At 38.9% G+C, this 22,524-nt stretch overlaps 1 protein-coding gene across 1 annotated transcript in view; it reads left to right on the top strand.

The window, feature by feature from the left end:
* Positions 1-766: 766 nt before the first annotated feature.
* The window catches only part of ALDH1A2 (aldehyde dehydrogenase 1 family member A2), a 94,457-nt gene continuing 72,699 nt past the window's right edge, over positions 767-22,524 (top strand). Inside the window, exon 1 of the mRNA XM_045530111.1 lies at positions 767-1,091. Coding sequence (XP_045386067.1) covers positions 975-1,091 — 117 coding nt within the window. The 5' untranslated portion in view covers positions 767-974. The remainder of the gene's footprint in view (positions 1,092-22,524) is intronic.

Below are 22,524 nucleotides of genomic sequence, written 5' to 3'. Positions count from 1 at the left end.
TCTGTGTACGTGTTGAGGCGAGGAGGGTAAGGGCTGGAGGAAGCGATCGGAGAAGACAGACGAAAGCCCATGAAACACGCAACTGCGAGGAGCCGAGGAGGACCAGGACCCACACCCTCCGGGGCGGTGCCGCCGGCAGAGGGCAGCAGCTGGGCGGGAGAAGCCCGCGAGGGCCGCGCTGCGACAATCGGCTCGCGGGGATCCTCATTCCGAGCGTGGGGTGAGGGACCCTCACCCGTCTCTCCCCCTCCCCGACCGTCTGGCCACCGCGCACCTCGGCCACGCTGAGAGGAGTGGGCGTGTGTGGGCAGAGGGTATCGCCGGGGACACCCGGCGCGCCTGCCCGGGGAAGAAGGGAGGGCGCCCCCGGGTCCCCGCGAGAGACGGGGAGCTGGGGTTCCGCGGGCCCCGGGACGGGGGTCGGAGGTCGGAGGTGATCGCGGCGCCCCGGGAGCCGCCCCCCACGCCGGGCTTCCTCCGCCAACACCGCTTCCCGCTCCCAGCGCCAAGCCCTCGGGCCCCCCCAGCCAGCTCCGCTTCCGGGGGCCACGACCCCCGCCCGACTTCGGCCAAGGTGCGCCTCCCGCCGATGCTGACACGGCGAGAGGGACACGGAGTCGGGCTGGCCTCACCCCGCGGGCCGCGGCGCACGTTCGCGCTCGTGCCGTCGAGGACGGCGGCGGCGGCGGCGTGGGCGTGGGCCTGTCCCCGCGGCCCGGGCGGGGGGCGGGCGGACTTGACCGTGGGCGCCCAGAGTCCCGGCCGCGCGGCGCGGGCTTTATGTAAATCGGGGCCGCGCCGGGGCGTCCTAGGTAGGATGGACCAGCCCCCCGCGCCTCGGCCCTCACGTCCAATAAGAAGAGCCCCAGCTTGACACCTGCCTATATACAGGCGAGCGCGCCCCCGGCCCGCGCACCGCGCGCACCGCCCGCACAGCCCCACGCCGCGGGCGAGCGAGACCTCGGCCCGCCACCATGACTTCCAGTAAGATCGAGATGCCGGGCGAGGTGAAGGCCGACCCCGCCGCCCTCATGGCGTCCCTGCACCTCCTGCCGTCGCCCACGCCTAACCTCGAAATCAAGTACACCAAGGTAAGCGGCCGCCGAGCGCCCGCCGTCCACGGACACTTTCTAGAAACTTCCTTCCTTCCTCTCCGTGACTTCTCTAGGGGGTGAGGGCGGCGTCATGGGGCCGGGGTCTGGGGTCGCCGGGGCCAGCCTGTCATCCCCGCGCAGCAGAAGGGGCGCCCTGTCTACCTTCGGGATTGGGGCGCTTCGAGCGCCGCTGCGATCTTGGGACACCTCGGGGACTTGCCCCAGCCTGGAGCGCGGCGTTGAGGGGTCGCCTCAACGGCTCCTGCCCGGCTCCGGTTTGCGGCTGGTTTCTGGTCTGATGCCGCGGTCCCGACTGTCGTGACGGGGCGTCGGAACCTCCTGGTCTCCGCGAAGGGAGGCAGGGGGTTCCCGGCCGGGTTGGCCCGGCGGCCTGGCCGTCGCTTCCCGGCCCTCCGCCCTCGGGGACCGCCCGGCTGCTCGTCCCAGTCAGGCCCTCGGGAGCCGGGGCCGCGGACGGGACTGACCCTGGGAAATGGGCAGGACACCAGCGCGCTGGCCGGTTTGACAAATTTCACGAAAACCTGCCTGATGAGTACAGTAGAACCAACTCAGCATTTACTTTGAGTTTTGCAGGCAGTGGTAGTTTCCCTGAAAAACTTGAAAAGTTTTAAAATTTGGGCAGATTAGCGAGTTCGCTTTTGAGCTGAAGAACTTATTTTTTAATAATGAACTCTGATATATCGGGTTTCCTAAGCAGGAATTTTTTTTTGTTGCTGCGCCGCATGAAAAAAGAATATGTGTCCGCTTCCTAATGTAAATTGAATTTGCTTTCTTTCCACAAATTCGACATAGAAAAAAATTATCAATTACTAAAAATGGAGAAATTGTAATTTTATAACATTTTGGGGGAAAGGGGGAGATAGACGGTATTTAAAGCCACATTTCTTGAAGTTCATTTTGCAGTTCTCTAGTTTGATTTTCTCTGCCTTCCAGCAGATTTCTACACCAACTTCTCCCGATTAACTTAAACACAGGCGTATGCACAATATGGTTAAAGATGTATTCCATCATGTTTATTACAAGATAAATTAAATTTTGTAGAGAAGTAAATTGTTTGGTTCTGTCTTAATAGTTGAAAGAGAAATACAAAAAACATCAGAATATTGAAATTGTACTTGCAGTCAGTTATAGGATACACATCAGGGTGATGCGTGTTTTAAATGTCGATTTAGATGGATTTGATGTACCTGTTAGCTTTTTTAGATGGTGTGACAAATTTTTCAAAGCCATTTTAATGAGAGGTCGTTAATGGTTATAGCCTTTTAGGCATTGTTTGCATAACAACAGTGCCAATGTATGGCACTTCTCTGGGTTTAGAAACTAGCAGGGAAAACATGCAGCTTAAAAGTTTTGTTTTATGAAGGTCCCTAACCTCTTCGGGCTCTTTTTAAAGGTCTTAAGATGTGAGATCTGCGCATGAAAAAGGACCTAACCCTCAGATTTGGGAAGGTTTGATTTTTGTCTTATTTTTTTGATCAGATTTTCCTAATAACCTCTGAAAGAAGTTTTAGGTATGCAGTAGGTATCTTTTTCAGAATTTAATTTGGAAGCTCTTCCAGTTCTTTTTTCCTAACTACCCCCTCTCTCTTTTCTCTCTTGTTCTCCCCCAGTAGGAAAGACAACTGATTTATAGCTAATTGGAGCCTTTAATGTGGAGTCTTTTAGCTCAGGGAAGACTTTTATCCAGTATCCACTTTCCCACTTATTACAAAGAAAAACAATCAGAAAAGAAATAATGGATTGTAACTTGATTCTTTAATTTGTGGGGAGGAGGCACCTTATTTTTGTCTTGACAAACAGCCCTCATAAACACTGAGTAACACTAATCTAAAGGCGAGCTTTTCCACAAAGACTTGTAAAATCAGGTATCTGTGAACATTTCTAGCAGCTTCCCTCCTCAGGTCTTTAGTGAAACTTCTAAATTTGCTAAGACAAGCATCGTGAGCAAGCAGGTTTTTCTTTTCTTTTTTTAAACGTGAAGAACAGAAGCTGCTCTTTTGGTAGCCCAGGGTAATGGGTAATGATTTTTTACCTAAAAGAAAAATAAGATTAATAGGGAATTTTTTAAAAAATGAACTTATGATCAGGAGTGAGGAAAATTATATTAGCAGTTTCAAAGAGAACAAAGTAGAATGGACAGTCCTTTAGAACAGTGATACCGTATTCATTAGGAAATTTTAAAAGGGCAATAGCTAAAAATTTATTATGCTTTGGGGCCTGTTGAGTAACACGTATGAAACAAACAGTTTTTATGTCAGAAGATGGTACTATAAGACAAACGTAGATAGATCATTAACTCATTGTTTTTGTCTTGTTAAACAAATATAGCTTTAATGAGGGATATGACTTTTCTATATGATTTTTCAATGTGATTTTGGGACCAACATACAGTCACTAACAAGTAAAAGACCTTATTATGAGAATTTCAAAGTAGCATGCACTTAGAATAGTTTGCGCTTGTGATCTTATATTTTTCTGCATTTTTCACCATTTTTTTCTTCTTCAAAAAATATTTGACATTTTTTATAAAGGGAGTGGAGGAAATCATCAGAATTAAAAGTTACTGCCTTTGCCTGTCACAGGTCCAGTGGAAATTCTCCAGAATTAACGTTCAATACCCAAGGGTGTTAACAAGGCTAAACTCATGGTTTTGTATTGACTTTTAGGCAATTACATTTTGTTTAAAAAATAAGCATACTACTCTGAAGTTCCAATATCCATTTTAGAATAAAGATCAATGGCAATACCATTTTTGGAATATGTCTATTTCTATTTCCCTAATATAGCAAGCTGGAACCAAGTTTTAAAAATGATTCCTTATTAAAGAATATGTTTTTTAAAAAAAAATAATGAAAAGGCTGTGTTTGTCAAGAAAAGTGATAACTGATGTGAAGTATTGAGAGGACCAATTTGGAGCTAAGAGAATGTGCACGCTCTTGCTTGTATCCTAAAAAGACTACATTCTGAGGGCTTTTTGCTATGTGTTCATGAATTAAAGTTTTTCTGAGTTGTCTGTTTTATCAGTCTGGTTTTTATTATTTTGTGTAGCTGAACATACTGTAGGAATACACACATTGTAAATCAAGGCTCAGCACTTCACTGACTAACCCTGACTGCAGGCGATACCTCTTCCAGATTCTCAGGTCTTTGGAAACTTGCTCTTTATCCCACTGCTACCTTCTCTATTGGCTCTATCTTCTTTTCTGGCTCTACTGGCCTCCCCTGCACCCTCCCCCGCAAAAAAACATGGGCTATCTCTGTTGATCACTTTTTCAGTGAGAGTTTGTACCTATAACGAACAGTAACAAAAGGTTATGTTCTAGCATCAGTTACAGTAGGGGGCTAGAACTGGGGGAGGAAGCGGACATTTATTGAATACTCACCTGCTAAAGTAGAAGAGAAAAAAATAAAAGGCAATCAACTGAAAAAAATAGAGCTAATGTGCATTGGGTGCCTGCTATTTATTCTTTTGTTTATTCATTTAACAATCTTTTATTGAACTTCTCTTTTCTGAGGTCAATTTCTATTCAATTCAATGGATATTTGAGTGGCCATGTTCCCTAACAGTGGTGCTTTCCACTATGCTGGTTAGACTGTGGAAACATCTGCCTTCTAGGAGCATAGGTTCTTATTATAATAAAAAGATTGAGTGGCAGAAATTGGTTGTTGGTCAGCACGACAGTAGTTTAGTTGATCAATGCAATAATAATAATGATGATAATAATACTTCTAATGCCACTTACATTTTTACAGGGCCTAATGGTTTACCTGTCACTTTCATATATATCTTATTTGATGTTTACAAAACCTTTTGAAGGAGAAAGAGTGGAAATAGGAATATTTGATAAGACAGACCTTGGCCTTGACTTTTAAAAAACTGTTAGAGCTTTCCTTGCCATATACTTTTCCTAACAGTCTGTGACGCATACTTTTTTTTTTTTTGAGAGAGGAAGAGTTTAAATCTTTATTTTTTTGTATTGCTTCTGTTGCAAACATGGGGAGAATATGAACTACTCTACTTCTCTTAAGAAAGAGCTACCTTTAGTGGCTTTTGATTCCCTGACTTTAAATTACTATTTTTCATGTCTCTAAGCTTTTTTAGGTGTGGGGCAAGATTCTTGCCTACGCCAGAAATAATTTTTTAAAAGACAGGTGTGGGCCTAGTTCCTTCCAAATCTTTACTCAAGATTGTCTGTTTTGATCATAAATTGTCAATCAAGTTTGCACATTAGTAATGGAAGACTTTAGGTTTTTTAAAAATGCTTTTCCATAACTATACAGCTTTTTGATGTTTGTATCATCTCCATTTAACCCAGGGAAGCAAAACATCATAGAACTTGAATTAGGTGATTCTCCTGGAGTCTGTGCTGATGCCTTCTATTACACAGGCTTAGGTTACCATGTAGAATTATCATTTGCTGAGGCACTCCTGGTCTTTTATGTCTATAAAATGATAAATGATAGTTTTTCTATTTCAGGGTAGGAGATTCTCTGAGGAGCCTGTTTTGTGAAATCTGACTTCCTGTAGCCAGGCTTAAGGAAGGCAAAGCACTAATGTTGTATCAGTGAAGCATGGTGATCAAATCATGACCAAACCAGCAAGCATCCCATGTTCCAACACGTGGACTTAGTTGTGAGCCTCAGTTGGATGATAAAATACAAATAGTGATGTGTATTTTTGCCTCTTTAGTTATCTTAGTGACTATTTGCAGGGGTCAGCAAAATATGGACTATCTGCCTGGTTTTGTAAATAAAGTTTTATTGTAACACAGCCACACCCATTCAGTTACATATTGTCTATGGTTGCTTTCAGACTACAAAGGCAGATCAGAGTAGTTGCAGCAGAGACCATATAACCTACATTTTAGAAAAATTTCCAAGCCCTTGACTTGGAAAAAGAAAGGCTCTGAGTTAAAATAGGCCTTTAATCAAATCCTAGTCAGACATGTACATATTAGCTATGTGGGTGATTAACATTTATTCAACATATAGTGCCAGGTACAGTGACAGTTCTTGGGGATACAACAGTGAAAAAAGTATGTATGGTGTCTTCTCTCAAGAGGTTTCTTCACTGAGTTTCAATTTCTACATCTGTCAAAATGAAGATAATAGTATCTACTTTATGGGGTCGTTATCAGGACTAAATGAAAAAGTGTGTGAAAGTAGGTGGCATATAATGACAATCAGTCAATGCTAATTCCGTTGCATTTCTACAAAAGTGATGATTACATTTGGATTATTATTGTATTTGTAGATACAAATTAATGGAAGCTCATTTTAAGAAAGATCAGAATTATATAATCAATAAAGTTTTATAAAACAGGCCATTGTTTACTATTTTCATTACTCATAAGAGTTTAATATTCTGGGCAGCTGTGGAATCCTTGTAAGTTTACACTGCATTTTCATCAAATAGAACTCCTAGGAGGTTTTTTTCCACCAAGGTCTTGTCTTTACTAGAAAATCACTAAATCAAACAATTTCCCAGCCAGTATTTTAATAGTTAAAGTAGATATCTGATATTTGTACCAAAATTCAGCATTAATATGCCTCAGTATGCCCAATTGGCTGAGCCTAAACAAGTTGCAAATAGCCATTTCTGGTATTTTAAGTAGTTTGGACAAAGATCTTGCTAAGTCATTTGGTACATATATCTAGGAAGTATGGCAGCATATGAGGACATTCTCATATGGTAGATACCTTTTGGCATTGGGAAGTTATCTTCATTTATATAATTTAAAACCAAAGAAATTTTAATGGTCCTGACTGCCCAGAATAACATGTGGGAGTTTGGGGCCACTTCCCAGGAATAGTCATCTTCCAGAAAGTAAAAGCGCCACGCAGTACCTATTGTGAAAGCCCTACTGGCATTTCCTTAATTTCTTCATTCACTATGACAGGTCATTTCAAAGCCATTCATTTCCCCTCAAACACCAAATCTAATGCACATCGAGGTGGTTGCCATAATGTCACCTTGGTTAATTTTTAATTGCCTTTTCAGACATATCTTTGAGCTCTATTACATTTAATTTTTCAAATATGTTAGATAATCCAAATTGGAAATTTCTTATTTCATATTGCTCTATTGCTTGTTTTTCTGCCTTTAAGATTGAGTTATGTTTAAATTGTTTCTTTTCAGAATCTTAACTCTTAGGAGTTCATTTACAGCAAGTCTCTGTTGGATCACATGATTGAAAACACTTCCAGGCTTTGAAAATTCCAGTTGGAATAATAATTGGGCAATTTTACCACCTGGTCTTCTGCTAAGCTCTCAACCATACTTCCCTGGGGCTAAACATGGGGATTAATTGACCTCTGTAGAATGTGGTTAAAAATTAGAATGTCTGTGAGTGAACATTCTAATTTTTATTATAGAAGGAAGCCTTCCTTTACTCCAGTTCAGCTCTGTTACCTCCAGAAATAGTTATCTGCTTTATTTCCTTTCCTCATCACTGTCTGGCCTTCGGAGAGCCAAAGTAGCAGTTTCTTTATCCCTGATCTTTTCAGATCTCTGAAAAGATAAAACTTATTGTCTAGGTGAAGCTGGAAACACCTCTCTCTTATTTAGAAGAATTTAGGCTATCGAGTCCAAAAACCCTTTCTCATCTTGATTGTAAGAGATAGGAAAAATTTTTCAAAATAATTAAAATTATGTTTTAATATATTTTCTCTTGCATACTTTTCATTCATTTAAGTCTTTTAATTCCAAGCCCAGTGACTCTTTCTAGGCATTTCTTAAAGATTAAGCTGAGTCAGAAAGTGGTATAGGTTGTGTGACTCTTCCAACAGGTTTAATGGAACCTACCTCCAGGTAAGTGGAACTGGCAAAGTATTGTGCGTTTAGCAAGCTCACTAATTATTTAGCCAGTCCACTAATAGGCAAAAATAACCTATTTATCTCCTCCCCCATCCTTTTCTACAAACACATGGAATCCACAGGCTGAGGTATGTATAATGATGGGAGGATTTAGGGTGGGAAGGAGTAGGGGAAATAAGGTGGCCTTGCCCAGGCAGATGAAATTATGAAATGCCTATATGAATTTATGGAGAACAACTTCAAGTCTTATTATATTTCCCTAGATGTGAAAATTGGAGTTCCACAACAAATTCTTTTTGGGGAGGAGATCAAGAATCAACATGAGACTATTTGGTTAAATTTCCTAGCAAAACTGAAACTAGTAAATTCTGCCTCATCTATATTTTAGAATCTGATACTCAATATACCAAAATAACTTGATATTATCTCACAGCCATTTTTATTTTTAGCTATAACCAGAGCTACTCTTTTGGTTCCCTAAATTTATTCATTTGTTTATTAACTTAACATTTATTAAGGCCTCTTGTGTGAAAAGATACATAGACATGGTTTCTCCTCTGAAGAGTTTCCCTTATGGGTGCGGGGTGAGGACATGCACACAATAACTGTGGTGCATGATAGAAGATGCTAAATGCTTGAGATGATGCAGTTAAAGTTCCATGAGGATTCAGAAGATAAAGAGATGTTTCAGATTCAGCAGATCAATAGCACGCTTAGAACATGTTAGACATATTTGACAGGAAATGAACTGCTTCAGTCATACAGAAAAGTATAGGGAATACTATAACAGACATTTATACCTATGCCCAGATTTGTTAGTTCTTAACATTTTTCAGTAACATTCTTAACATTTTTTGCTTTTGGTTTTTTAAAAGAAAGACATTGAAGTCCCCCTATGAAACCCTTCTATTTCCTTCTCTTCCTCCTCCTTCCTTCCTCAGAAGCACTTATCTTTCCCATAGGTGTGTGTATCCATAAATAATATGTTATGGTTTTGCATGCTAAAAATTTTTAATGTAAATGGTACCATATTACATATATTCTTCTACAATTTGCTTTGTTTGCCTAGCATCATATTTCGAAGATTCATCCATATTGTTGGACATATTTGCAATTCATTCCTTGTCATTGTTCCAGAGTATTCCAGTCTTTGAATATATCCCCATTTCTAATTCATTCTACTATTGACAATTAGGGCACTTCCAGTATTTTGCTATTACGATAATGCTGCATTGAACATTCCTGAACATGTCTCTTTATACACCTGGCTGAGAAAGCTTCTGTGATGTATACTTACAAGTGCTGGCTTAATTAGTGATTGCCAAATTTCTGTCCAACTCAGTTATACTAGTTTCTACCCCCAATCTATCAACCCCCCAGTATATTCCACCAGCAGTGTATCAAAGTTCCCATTACTCCACATCCTCGCCTATGCTTGGGATTCTCATACTTAATTAAATTCTGCCCATCTGATAAGTGTGAAATTGTATCTCATTGCTGTTTTAATTTTCATTTCCTTGATTTCTTGTGAGATTGAGCATCTTTTCATGTTTTTTGGCCATTTGGCTTTCCTCTTTTATGAATTGACTAGTTTATCATTTGCTCATTTTTCTGTGTCTTTTTGTTTACTGATTTATAGCAATTTTTGTATGTGTGTTCAAGATTATAATCCTTTGTTAGTTACATACTATGTGAACATATTCTTCCTCCTTGTGCTTTTTCTCTCTTTTTCTTTTTCTGGTGTAATTATCATACAGTTTTAAATGTGACTAAAGAGGAATTTTTATTTTAGCGTCTTGTTTAAGAAGTCCATTCTTATTCCAAGTTTTTCAAGGTATTCTTCTTACAGTTTTCTGAAAGTTTATTATTTTTACTATTAAAATATTTGCTGTTTGCATTTTTGTCTTAATCCCCTGGAATTAGTAATTGTTTATGTATGAAGACACAGATAGATCTTAAAGACAAATGAAGTAACATATAGGAAGGTCAGACAATATTGACGTGTAAATAATTTTTAAAAATTGTATTCTCTGCAATCTTGTAATAAGATCAGGAGGTCCAGAATGTGTGCGTCTCTATAATGGGAAAATATGAGAAACTAGTTCTACTTTGATGGATGATTTTAATACATGTTAGTTTCCCTAAACTAAGAACAGTAGCACATTCCATAAACCTACCTTTAAGGGGCCATTGTATAAAACTCTGGGTTGACATGATTATTATAACTTATTCATGTCAGGACTTAATTTTCCTGCCTTTCATTTATTACCTAGAACAGAATAAGTGCTTCAATGTTAGCTACTGTTGTGCTTTCTTGTGCATGCATGCTTTCTCACTCACTTGCTCTCTCTTGCATGTTCTCTCTCTCTCTCACTCTCTCTCACACACACACACACCCCACCCGTTTTTGAAGGGTCAAGGTAAATTGATGAATTCCTCACTATGTGTGGTTTGTCCATAGGTTTGCAGAAAACATGGATAGATGACAATTAATTTGAAAAAGAATTTCTGATAGAACTTTTTGTTGAATACAATACTATGCTTCATCCTGTTAATGCAGCAAATTTAAATTATTCCTTAACACCAGGCTTGAAAATAATGTTACTTCATACTTTGTTGACATTTTAATTTGTGTTCTAAACTCAAAGCTAGTGTTATATATTTATCTTTGTGTTTGGATTTCATAAGTGATTTGATTCAGGCATGTGTGCCTCTAATTCTAAAGAAGCTATTGTAGAAGAGTAAAATTCTCCAATCTTAAAACTGAAACTAACTCTTCAGTTTTAAGTGTATATTATTATATATAGTACCTAACAAAGTTGGGTACACCACCTGTTTTTTGATAATGAATTGATATTCTCTGAGAAGTCATGTTCATTATTTGCACTTCTCCTCCTGGAACAATTTTTCCCTTGTATTATATTTTTCATTGTAACTCCCTACTCCTAAACTGTACTGCATTGTAAACCCTTATTCATCTTGGTATTTCTGAAGCACCTAGCTCAGTGTCCAACAGTGTAGATGCTTTGGAAATGTTTGTTGAATGAGTACTTGTTATATTTTAGTAGTATTAATAGCTATAGCATTTATTATCAATAGCATAATATTCAGAGTGATTTTCACATACGATTACACTTAATTCTTGGGGCAACCCTATGATGTGGATATTATGTTAATATCTCCATATTATAAGTGAGAAAATCAAGCATATTAAAGTTAAATAATTTTTTTCAGATGGAGTAGCAATATGGGTGACAATTCTGGGACTCAATACTCTTCCCAGCTCATAACAAAAAGAACAAGCCCAAGAACCACAATAAAGTCAATAAAATTTGGAATGTTAACCCAAAGCTCTGCTGAGTGTTTTATGGGATAATACAGTTCTTTGACTACAAATCTCGTATTTAGTTCAAATCCCAAATTTAATTCCACTTAGTATTGTCTGTAGCTACCATTTTACAACAATTTCAACCAGACAAAAATGGGAGTATGCATCAAACAGTGGAAGCTGGGGGGTAGTGGGGGAGTGATAAAATTTGACACTTTAGGTATGAGTCAGCTGGGTTCCTGTGATTTTTTAAAATTATTTTTGGTACATAATGGTTGTATATCTTTATAGGGTACATGTGAATGTTTGATACAGATGTACAATGTAAATGAATCAAATCGGTAATTGGGGTATCTGTCACCTCAGGTATTTATATCATCTCTGTGTTAGGAACATTCCAATTCCACTCTTTTAGTTATTTTAAAGTATACCATAAGTTATTGTTGATTATAGTCACTTTGTGCTGTCAAATACTGTTAATTCTAACTATCTAACTGTATTTTCACACCCATTAACCATCCCCACTTTATCTTCCCCGCCGTTGATTCTTTAGGCTGGGATAAAGAATTATGGTTTTGGATTTGGATTCTCACTGGTTGGGTAGTCACACACTGCCCCTAATAAGATCTGTTTGTTCTGTTTTGGTTTTATTCAACAAGTATTTTCCTTTGTTATGGTTATTAAGATTTACTTTGGAGTGAGGATGTGTGAGGCTATTGAAAGCTAATGTATTTTACATTCTTTCTAATCCTTCCTCTCCTGCCACAGGTCGTCATATTGTGTAACTGGCTATAACCTGTGTCAGAGAGACACTTGCCAGAAAGAGTTGGGTGGATGTGTTCCACCTTGCCTGTTACGAAGAATCACCTCTCACTCAGGCTTAACTACTATCAGATCCCTTCTATTACGTGTAAACTTGGTGGGGATGCAGAATAGAGAAATTCATGCAGTATCCAAACTAATAGAATTTCAGTGATGAGGATGGGTGGTTGGCATGCACAATTAATATTTCATTGTAAATGACTAAAAAATCCTATCTAAATAAACTGCTAACAGGTTGTCCCCTTTAACCCAGATCTTGTAGTCTCCAGATTTCTCCCAGACTTCACTTTTAGAGAGAACATATTTCTCTTTCCCCTTACCTTGCCAGTCAACCCTACCCCCTCTTTCTTACCTTTTCTATCTCCTGTTTTATTCTTACCCACTTGTGCTTCTCTTCTGCTTCCCTAAGTGTTTCTCTCAGGACGGGCCCTTGATGACATTCATTCCTTGGTTAGACTCATTTACCTGTTTTCATAAAATGGTTAGTTATGCCTGGGAACCTTTGTAGTTGGCTCTCCCAGCTGTTGGCCTAAATAGTCCTTAGGGAGACCAGAAGCAATGAACCTGGAATAACCACATTTGACTTCTGTGAGCCCTCTTGAGAATTTCGTAATTACTTAATGGATTGAATTGGTGACATATACTATTCCAGATAACAGCCTGGGTTGCATTAAATTAACCTTCACAAATGGGTATTTATTGGTGTACTCTTAAAAGACTACACGTGTTGGCTGTAATTGCTCTTCCATGTTTCTTCATGCTGATAGGTATTTGTACTGAGTGAAAAATTTCTCAGATTAAAGCCTGGGTGGTACTTCTAGCCATTTAGTGATGTGTGTCATTGTGTTCAGCACATTGAGCATAAATCCTGTCTTGTAAACAGCAGGGAGACTAATGAGGTTTGCCCACATTCTGGTATCATTACCAGGAATTCCAACAGAGAAAAGAGAAGGCTTAGGGAAAAAGTATACAAAACAGAGACTTTTGGAACTCTTGATGATTTGAATTGAGGAGAAAGATTACTGTTTAACATTTAGTACAAGTATGTATGCATAAATATGGGTACATAAACTACATTTAATTAAAAAAGAAACCAAACATTTTGCTTTTAATGAACACTTGCAAAGTCACCAACTTGGTTCTACAAGAAAATGGAGCTTATTTATGAGAGTCTCTGATTCTGAGTGGTAAGGGGACGACTATTGAAATAATGCAGCTGTTAAAACGACAGTGTGCCTTCTGCTTTCTAGAACTCATAATTTCAGTGAACTAAAAATTTCACACCAATTTTAGTCTTACAGTTTTTGGAGTGTTTCTGTTGTCATTTTAATGTGATGGACAAACATGACTTCTGAACACACCAAATCCCTTGCAAGAAGCCTTTGAAATATGGTATTTTAGGCTTATTCAAATCTTTATTTTTATTATTACTGTTAAATGATGTGTATGTTTGATAATGCCACACCAGGGGATCCAGTTATTGTTTAATGGCTAGATTAGTTTTTTTCTTGGACTCCAGTTTTCGTGAGCTGTATCATGGCTGCCTTGACACAGAGTGTGGTCCATACATCTTTGTGTTTGAATGAATGAGTAAATGAGTATATACTAGAAAATAAAATTGTCTGATTCCATTTGCAGAGTCACTAATAGATGAAATGCCAGGACTAGAAAGTGAGTTCCAGCGGTAAAGTGTTTTGAAACAGTTATCTTCCTTTTATGTACTTCCTTTAGAGAAAGTGCACACACCCACACTCTCAAACACACACTTTAGGATGAAAAACTCCTCTCCTTCACTCCCACTCCCACTTGCCCCTTCCTTTGAAATAGAAATCTCTCAGGGTGCATTGTAGAGCAGTGAACAAGGCAGGGCACTGGGTGTTGGAGGACCTGTGTTCTGGCCTCAGCTCTGCCCCTTGTGTGTGCTCATTTTGCAGTTCCTTGTACATGTAGGCATGCAATAAATATTTATTGAATTAATGAATGAACAAAATCATTTGACCACTTATTGAGTATCTACCCTATATTAGGCCCTGCGGATATGAAAATGCTTTGTGATACTGGGTAAATCACTTAAATTTCCTGGAAACAGTTTTATTACTTATAAAATGAGAGGGCAGAATGAAATGCTTATTAAATTGACCTGCTTATAAAAAGGGTTGGATTAAAAGAGCTGTAAGATTTCTTTACCCCACCCTCACTATTCAGGAATCTGTACTCTCCTGGGCCCAGAACCTGCGACTGTGAGCATCAGAAGGACAACACTGAACTTGCTTGCTTATCTAGTTGTAGTCTTTCTGGGACCCAAAAATTGCACTCATAACAATTTTGTTAAAAATATTTTCTCAAGGATGTACTTGGAGTTACCAAAGAGTGGTCCACAGAAATCTCTGTTAATGATTCCCCTTATGCAAATTAGCGACTAGCAGTATCATAAAGATCCACTGGAAATCAAAATGTTTCATGTTTGCTAAAGACTTACAGTACTAGCAATTAGAGTAACAACTCCCAAGAGAATTCCTCCTTTGAGTATTAGGGAAAATAGATTTTAATACTTGGTAATAGGGGTAGAAAGAAAAGATTTGTTGTCGTTTCTTCTCCAAACCATTTCAGCAGCTTTTCTGCCAAGCTGAGCTCCTGAAAACCACAGAGGGCGAGGAAACGTGGTGGCGAGGGAACTTGTCAGAAGCTCACAGCTTTTCACTGGAGTCTAATAGAGACTTAGCACTTTGCAGGTCAGTGCCACTGCTATTTGTCTCTGACCTAAGAGATCTGGAGTTCTTCACATCAAAACCACAGCTTGCTGAGCAGAGATCAAACGTAGGAAGGTAAGGATTCTGCCAGTGATTTATCATGCCAGGGAGAGTGATCAGGCCATATGGGGCCACTGCAAATGAAGTTGACATTCCGGCAGTTTCTCATATAGGCCTCTCATGTAGTTATGGCTAGTTTTTCTTGTAGAGGAATTCCGGGTCAAGTGGCAGCTTTCAGTGGTATTTCTTAACAGGGCTGACCTCCAACATGAGGTTTATTTCAAAATCAAGTCCTAGCAAGAGTTTTCTGATATTTTATTTAAATGGCAAATAGGGATTTCTTGACCAAATATTTGATGATTAATTTGAGGTTTTTCATTTGATGTGTCATTTCCTTCTTTTTCCTTTTCTGGGAAGGTGACTATTTAAAAAAAGAAAGAAAGAAAAATTAAGGTGCTTTGGGATCTACAAAAAAAACCCTACCAAAAAAACTCCTTTCTTTCTAAATATTAGATGTGACTTTAAGATGATGAAATTGACTCTATAAACTATGCACAATTAGGCTTACTAGCTTATCAATACAGTTTATTAAGTCAAGGGGCTTTAGGAATGAATTACTACAAATAATATTATAATCCAGTTCCTGGGGTAGGAGGAGGCATCACATATACCTTTTTTGCATATTTGTAAGGGATGAGAACAAAGAGGAAGAATTTAATCATTTAATTACAAAATAAGTATAATTATGTTAAAATTATTTGCTAAGATCCAAGTCAAGGGCAAAAATTTTATTTTCATTGAAAGAAAAAAATTCAATAATCCTTCTCTTAATTTACTTTATATCAACAGATACGTAAACGTGATTGCACTACATAAAATTCAGTTTGCTATTTGTTTACTGTCACAAGCAAATGTTTAGTCTCCCGTGGAGACATCACTCATTTATTGGCTCAAAGGCCTCTTCAACCTTAGGATACCCACTGGGGTGTTCCAGCCCCTCCTTGCACAGGATGTTTGCTTTGCAACATAAATGAAAGATGATATTCACGTTTAAATGTAGTAGTTGATGACATTAACTGCTGATTCAAATAAAGATACTAGTGGTCCCTTTTGGTTTTACTTTTTTTTGTGATGAGAAAATTTTTGATATTTGGAATGTGCTTTAGTGGCTTAGAACTACATCTTATTCTCTAAGTCAAAATTCACTTGATTTCTTGAGTTATCATTTTATCTGTTTATAAATTGGAAATTATTATTCAGAACGATGAAGTACTTCAGCTCTGCTGTGAGTAAGTTTAAGTGCAATAAGGAAATGGAATTTCTCCTAGTTTTTGGTTGGCATTCTTGGAACATGTACAACATCCATGAAAATCTAGTAGGATTGCCAGATAAAATATAGGGTGTCTAGTTAAACTTGAATATTAGGTAAATAACTAATAATTGTTTAGTACAAGTATACCCCATGATGTCCCAGTGATTTGGGACATACATAGACTGGAATTTTATTCATTGTTTTTCTGAAATTCATATTTAACTAGGCATTCTATATTTTTATTGGCTAAAACTGGCAACTCTAAGCCATCATACAAATGTGACCAGCACATAAGAATTATTTTAATGTAAAATTAATTAACATAAAATTGAAGATCAAGAAATTCTTTTTAAAAAAAGACTTTTTTTTTTTTAACCATAGCAATACTACTGAATAAATAGGGCAACTAGGTACATGGTAAAGACAACTTAATCTCCTAAATGAATTGCTCCAACCTTCTAATTCAAAATCATACAAACAAAAACATTGAGATAAGCTGGGTGCTTTTTCAAATGAGGACCCCCATGGCTTTGAAAATAAACACTTCAGCCCCCTTCCCCCCAACACCCACACCCACACCCACTAGCCTTTCTGATGTCTTCCATTTGCAAATGAACAGGCTGAATTCTGAGAAAGACAGAAGACTAATTAAACCTAGGGAAGATGGGCAAAGGAACATTTGTTTCCAAGTAAAAGACAAAAAAGAAATCATGTTACATTCAGCTTTCTCAAGAAAGGTAGGAGGGCATTTAAAGCCCTTTCCCTGAGTTTTCTTCTCTCAAAGCACATTTCCCATGCTCACTGCTCAGACCTCAGGAGCAGGCAGCCCTAGCATGTTTGAACCAGGCTGCATAAGCCTATTTTCATGGCAGAGTCAGAAGAGGGTAGTGATCAGACATGCTGGGAGACCAGGTAATGTGTTGGATGGCCTTCACTGTCTTTACCTTCTTCTGTCTGCGGCCTTGGGGCCACATGTGGCCTTCTGGATCCTTGCGTGAGACGTTTTAACTGAATCTAAATTTTACAGAACGAATCCTTTTAATGAAGGGATTTGTTTTTATGTGACGTTTGGATTTGGTTGAGAAGCCGCACACACTTGGGGATCTGGAGGGCCACATGTGGCCTTGAGGCTGCAGGTTCCCCACCCCTGCATGGTTTGGCAAAGGGGTCTTAGTAGCAATAGAGAATAAATGAATGAATAAGAAACAAACAAATGGAACAAGGAGTGACTAACTTTAAGAGCACTAATAAATTGCCTTGAATTGATTGTTTGCATTCAGAATTAGAGTCAATAAAAATTCTGAGTGCACACTATGCTAGGCTTTCCAGTAATCCAGTACCTTGTTTAATCCTTACAACCTCTTGGTAAGGTAGTTTTATTTTCTTATTTTACAGATGGGAAAATAGAGCCACAGAGTGTTTAAATAACACATCCTAAGTCACACTTTCTAGTAATTGTTATATAAGTAGGAATTCAACCTATGAAGGAATCATGTGAGAAGAATACAGACAGAACTGGATCTTGGGACACCTTCATCAATTTTTATAATTAAAAAAGACCATACATACCTCTAAAAGACCCAACTCGGGTGTTAGTCAATCTGGCATATGACTAGAGGAGACTGGGAAAATTGGATAGTTTTGGTCTGTTGTAGGGATATCCTTATAACCCTTGGAATCCTGAATCAAATGGAAGACTAGATCTGCCCTAAGTCTGTATTACAGGACCCCAGAATTCTCCCAGGGCCCTTTAATCTGAATGATCTCAAGATAGCACTGGATATCTCAAGCAGCGTCATTCTGGGAAAGGGGCCAGGTCCCCCTCTCACTATCCTCCCTCCCCCCACTTCATTTGGAACCAGCCTTGTCCACCAAAGGCTGGCCAAACTGACTGTCCTCTGGGGAACATGACTAATGACCTTTTGTCTCTGTACTCTCATCAGTGTCCTTTCACTTTCGGAAACAGACCTTGATGGGTATGTGAGAAGCTGGATGGATTTTTGCTACCTAACTACTAGTGTCCTAAGTTATTTCTGTTTACAACATTAACACAATTTATGGAATCATTGCACGCTAGTGCAATGCATTGGGCATACAACACTTATTTTTAGAATATCCAGCCCCTTACTCTGTCACAATCCCTTTAATATTTTAAAGCTGTTTTAAAATGCTGCCTCTAGTTTTTCATTTCTTTTGACCTTGTGCTTTCTGAATACTTGGACAGTCTAGTTTGCAGTCTTTTCTATTGAAGGCTCTTTCTTCTTCCTGCTCCTTAACTTAGGACTCAGCACAAGTGGGGCTCAGAGTATACAATATTGGGTCCATTATTTAAAACTTACTTAATTTAACATTAAAATGGGTAAATTAGTCCTTGTTGAACCAAGCTTTGTAAAACCATGCTTTTTGCCAGTAAAAGATTGCACCTACTGAACAAAGGCCATGTCTCTATAATATCAAAACATTGACTTTAAAGTGAAAAATGCAATCAATCATCTAGGTGTTTTTCCTATACAATGCCATTTGGGTGTTTTTTCACTTTTTAGCCAGATGTTTTGGCGTGAAGCAAAGCGAAGAATGGAAGTTGACAGAACCACTTTTGCTCTAACTATGTAGCTATTTCAAGAGGAAGGTCCCCCCCTTCCTCATACATAAATGATCTGAACACTTTGCCTCATTATTTTACTCTGTATAGGTAGACTCTTAATTAGAAGAAAAATAACATGGGGCTATTTTTCCTCATAGTTAATAATACTTTTATTACCTTTCATTATAATATTCAAAGCCCACTAGCCTTACAGAGTGCCATACTGAGATGATCATCAATACAATTTTTAAAAATTTAATATAGTTAAGTAGTAACACTCTATTCTTTGTTCATAAATCTCTTTAGAGCATATCAGTAGAAACAATGGGAGAAACATGTAAAAGGACATAACTACCATATGACAAGGACTCAAACTACTTCCTTGTATTGTTTAACTAAAAATAATTGAACTTTTTCATATAAATAGATCAATCTAGCTATTGATTTGCTATCTGGTACTCTTCCTGTGATGAACCAAAAGCAGTTTAATGGCAAGCTGAGTAAAATTTAACTCTCCAAGGCACAATCTACTGCAGGGTTTAATGCAAATCATTTGAAGCATTTACTATTAAAAAAACAAAACATTTTATTACTGAAATAAAACATGGCAGCTTTATGTCAAAGATTCATTGAGGATAGGAAATTATTTACACCTAACTCCTATTAATGCCTGCTGCTTTGAGAATTCCTTGGTGTTTAGATCCCCCAATTAGAAAATTCATGGCAGCCTCTCAATATACTCATGGCCACTTCGCTATGGGCTGAAAAGTGTGGTAACTGTAATTGTCCTAGATTATGTTCCTGCTGCAAAAGTGGCCAAGCGTTGCAGCCTACATGGATAGGCATCACTGTTTGGATTCTTTAACCAAGTAACTGCTGAAATTTATAAAACAACTTAAAACAACTCTTAGGTGAATCTGATCCCTGTTGACAGCCAATTTGAATTCCTTATCCCATCCCCACTTCTTTCCCTAGGGACGTGATTTATTATATCTTTTGAGCACTTACTGCTTGTTAAGTGCTGTGTTAAGATGTGAAGGAAACCAAATGAAGCCAGGAGACCTCTCTTCGAGGAACTTGGGAAGGGAGCAACTTCCGTTTTAGCCAGCGAAACCTTAGGTGCATTCGTATTTTATCTCACGAATTGTACAACAGCCTGTAAGGTAGATAGGTCTTATTTCTGATTTTACAGAGGAGGAAACAAAGCTCAGAGAGTTTAAATAGCTCACCTAGGATTTACACAAATGGTAAAAGATAGACTAGTATTAAAATGGAGATCTTTCAACTCAGATACCTCCATTTTTGGTGGTTCTATGAGGACGATGAAAGAATACATACAAGGGTAGTCACCTCAGTCCTTAAATGAATATCCTTATTTCTTTACTTTGTTTTATATGCATAGACACAACCCTTATAACATTTAACCATCAAGGTTGAATAAATTAAGCAACTCTAACTGATCTTGGGTGGAACAGACTGGCCTGTTACCTTGTTATCCTGATGGTCTCTTTTTAAAAAATAAAATTATATAAACCAGCCCAGTCACCTTTAATTGGCTTTCAAAAAGTCCACCTTTATGCTCTTAACTGTTTTAACCCAGGGATACAACCATATCCTTCATTCACATGTCAGACCACCTCCCTTGGAGACTATGGGATGTCTGTTCCTTTACGATTTGGGAAGGAGCATTTTTGATTGGCAGAAAGCCTTTGTTGCGGGTGAGCATTGTCCTTGTTAGAGTTCTTAAAAGCATTCCACCAGGAAGGCGGAATTTCTGAGATAGGAAAATATATGACATTTCCTGCCCAGGTGCCCAGAATTTAAGATACTATGAAATAGTTACAGAAGGAAATTGTACTTACAGATCTTTTCCAAATGTTTGTGTGGAGTATCTCTAATAAAGTACCATTATGAATTTTTATTTTAATTCTCTGAGCTGGGAGAAGAAACTGTGGGCCAGACAGCTGTGACCATTTAAAAAAGACTTTGTTTGGCATTTGATGCCCTTCTCTTGTTCAGCCTTGGATACCCAGACTCTACAGAGAAGGGAACATATGAAAAAAGGCTCACTTTGATGCACTGAAATTCTAACCAGCTCCTAAATCAGTCAAGATTGACCATTCCCTTTTTCCTCTGCTCATTCGAAACCAGCCTTCCTGTGGGAAGTTACTAGGACAGGGGTTGGTCTTGAGGTCCCCCTTCTTGAACCCTCAAATATAGTCCTGCAGTTGTAAGAACACAAAACTATTCTTTAATAAACCTAGAAAAATAATTTCCTATTTGAGGATTATCATAGTCTGGCTGCTGACTGTCCTCTGGCAGAAGTTCCTGCTTCTGCACCTGGGCAGACTGCAGAAAATGTCCCAGGACCTCATCTCTAAGTAGTGTCATATTAGGAATGTAAATCAACACTGTTTCCCTAACACATTTTGCTTTCAAGAAAGGAAATGTAAAATTACTTTACAGTCACCTGTGTTTATTGAGCTGGACCTGAATAATTTCTAACAGTATGACGGAGATGCAGTGAGGATTCCTCATATTCCTGTTCAGCCACCACGCCCCCTTTTCAAGTAAACATCAGCAAAAATTAAATTTAGAAAAAGCACTGGAGTGGGGATCAGGGAGTGGGGGTTCAGCGCCTATTCTGCCACTAGCTGGGAATGTGTGGCCTTGAACAAATCACTGGACTTCTTTTGATAAGTTTTTTTCTGTAACATTTTCTGTGTGCTTAAGGTATATCTAAGGCCCCTTCCAGCTCTGTGAATCTGTCTCTTCCTAACCAAAGCAGCCTCTACTATATTTAGACCAAGAAAAAGATCTTCATTCATTAGTGCATTTCAAAATAGTACTTTAATAGGACTTGGCTGCCAAAGTATGATGTTGGTGTACTGAATAGTTTCACAACAGGAAACTAAAACCAGTTTTTTTGGGAGGGGAGGTTTCTAGCTGTTCTAGATGATGACCTTGCATAGGTTTTAAAATGTTTGTTGTAGGACTCTTTTCCACCTGAATTTCACTTTTTTCATATGATGTCTTTCTAGTACATTCATTGCGTTTTAAAACACTAGACATAATTGGGAAAGAAGGAAGGCAGTTGAATGCAGAGGGTGGACTCTGCAGTGGTCATGAGACACTGTTATTCAAATGGCCATGAAACTTTAACATGCACTTGAAAAGGAGCAAGACAAACCAAAGTATCGCAAAACTTCTGATAAACTTTCTTATTGAGCGCCCACTGGTGGTCACATATGTTCTGTATCCAGTAACTCAGATGTACAGAATATTAGAACTCAGAGGTCATTAGGGATAGCAATGCATTTAATAGTAAATGACATCTTTCACTCAACTGATAGTAGCTTTCTGAAGTGCCATGTTGAAAAGTATTCAGAAGTTCAGCTAGAAAGTGTTATGATCAATTATTAATGTCTGCAAAGGAGCTGGAAAGATTTGTATCGTAAGTGCCATAGATTAGCTTTCCTTTGGTTACCAAGTCTGTTCCTCTCATAGACAAGGAAATGGAGGGCTGGGGAAGCTGAGTGACTTGCCAGACATTTAGCTTGAAACCAGGACTAGAACACAGGACTTCACCTCCTCCTCTTCCTCCTTATGCTGTAGAAGAAAATAAGACTTTTTAAGTGGTACCCTCTTATAAATAAGACATAGCTTAAATATTAATAACATGCCGTAAAATAGCCACACTACATAATTGGTAGCGGTCAGATGAGGAGACTGCAATTCTGATTTGCCCTTCGAGGTTGCAGATCACTCACTGGAACTCCAGTGTTATGGCCCAGTG

This window comes from Lemur catta, chromosome 1 (assembly GCF_020740605.2).
Source record: "Lemur catta isolate mLemCat1 chromosome 1, mLemCat1.pri, whole genome shotgun sequence".
Classification (NCBI taxonomy): domain Eukaryota; kingdom Metazoa; phylum Chordata; class Mammalia; order Primates; family Lemuridae; genus Lemur; species Lemur catta.
The sequence above is the reverse complement of the archived record's forward strand: the minus strand, read 5'-3'. Positions and strand labels throughout refer to the sequence as shown.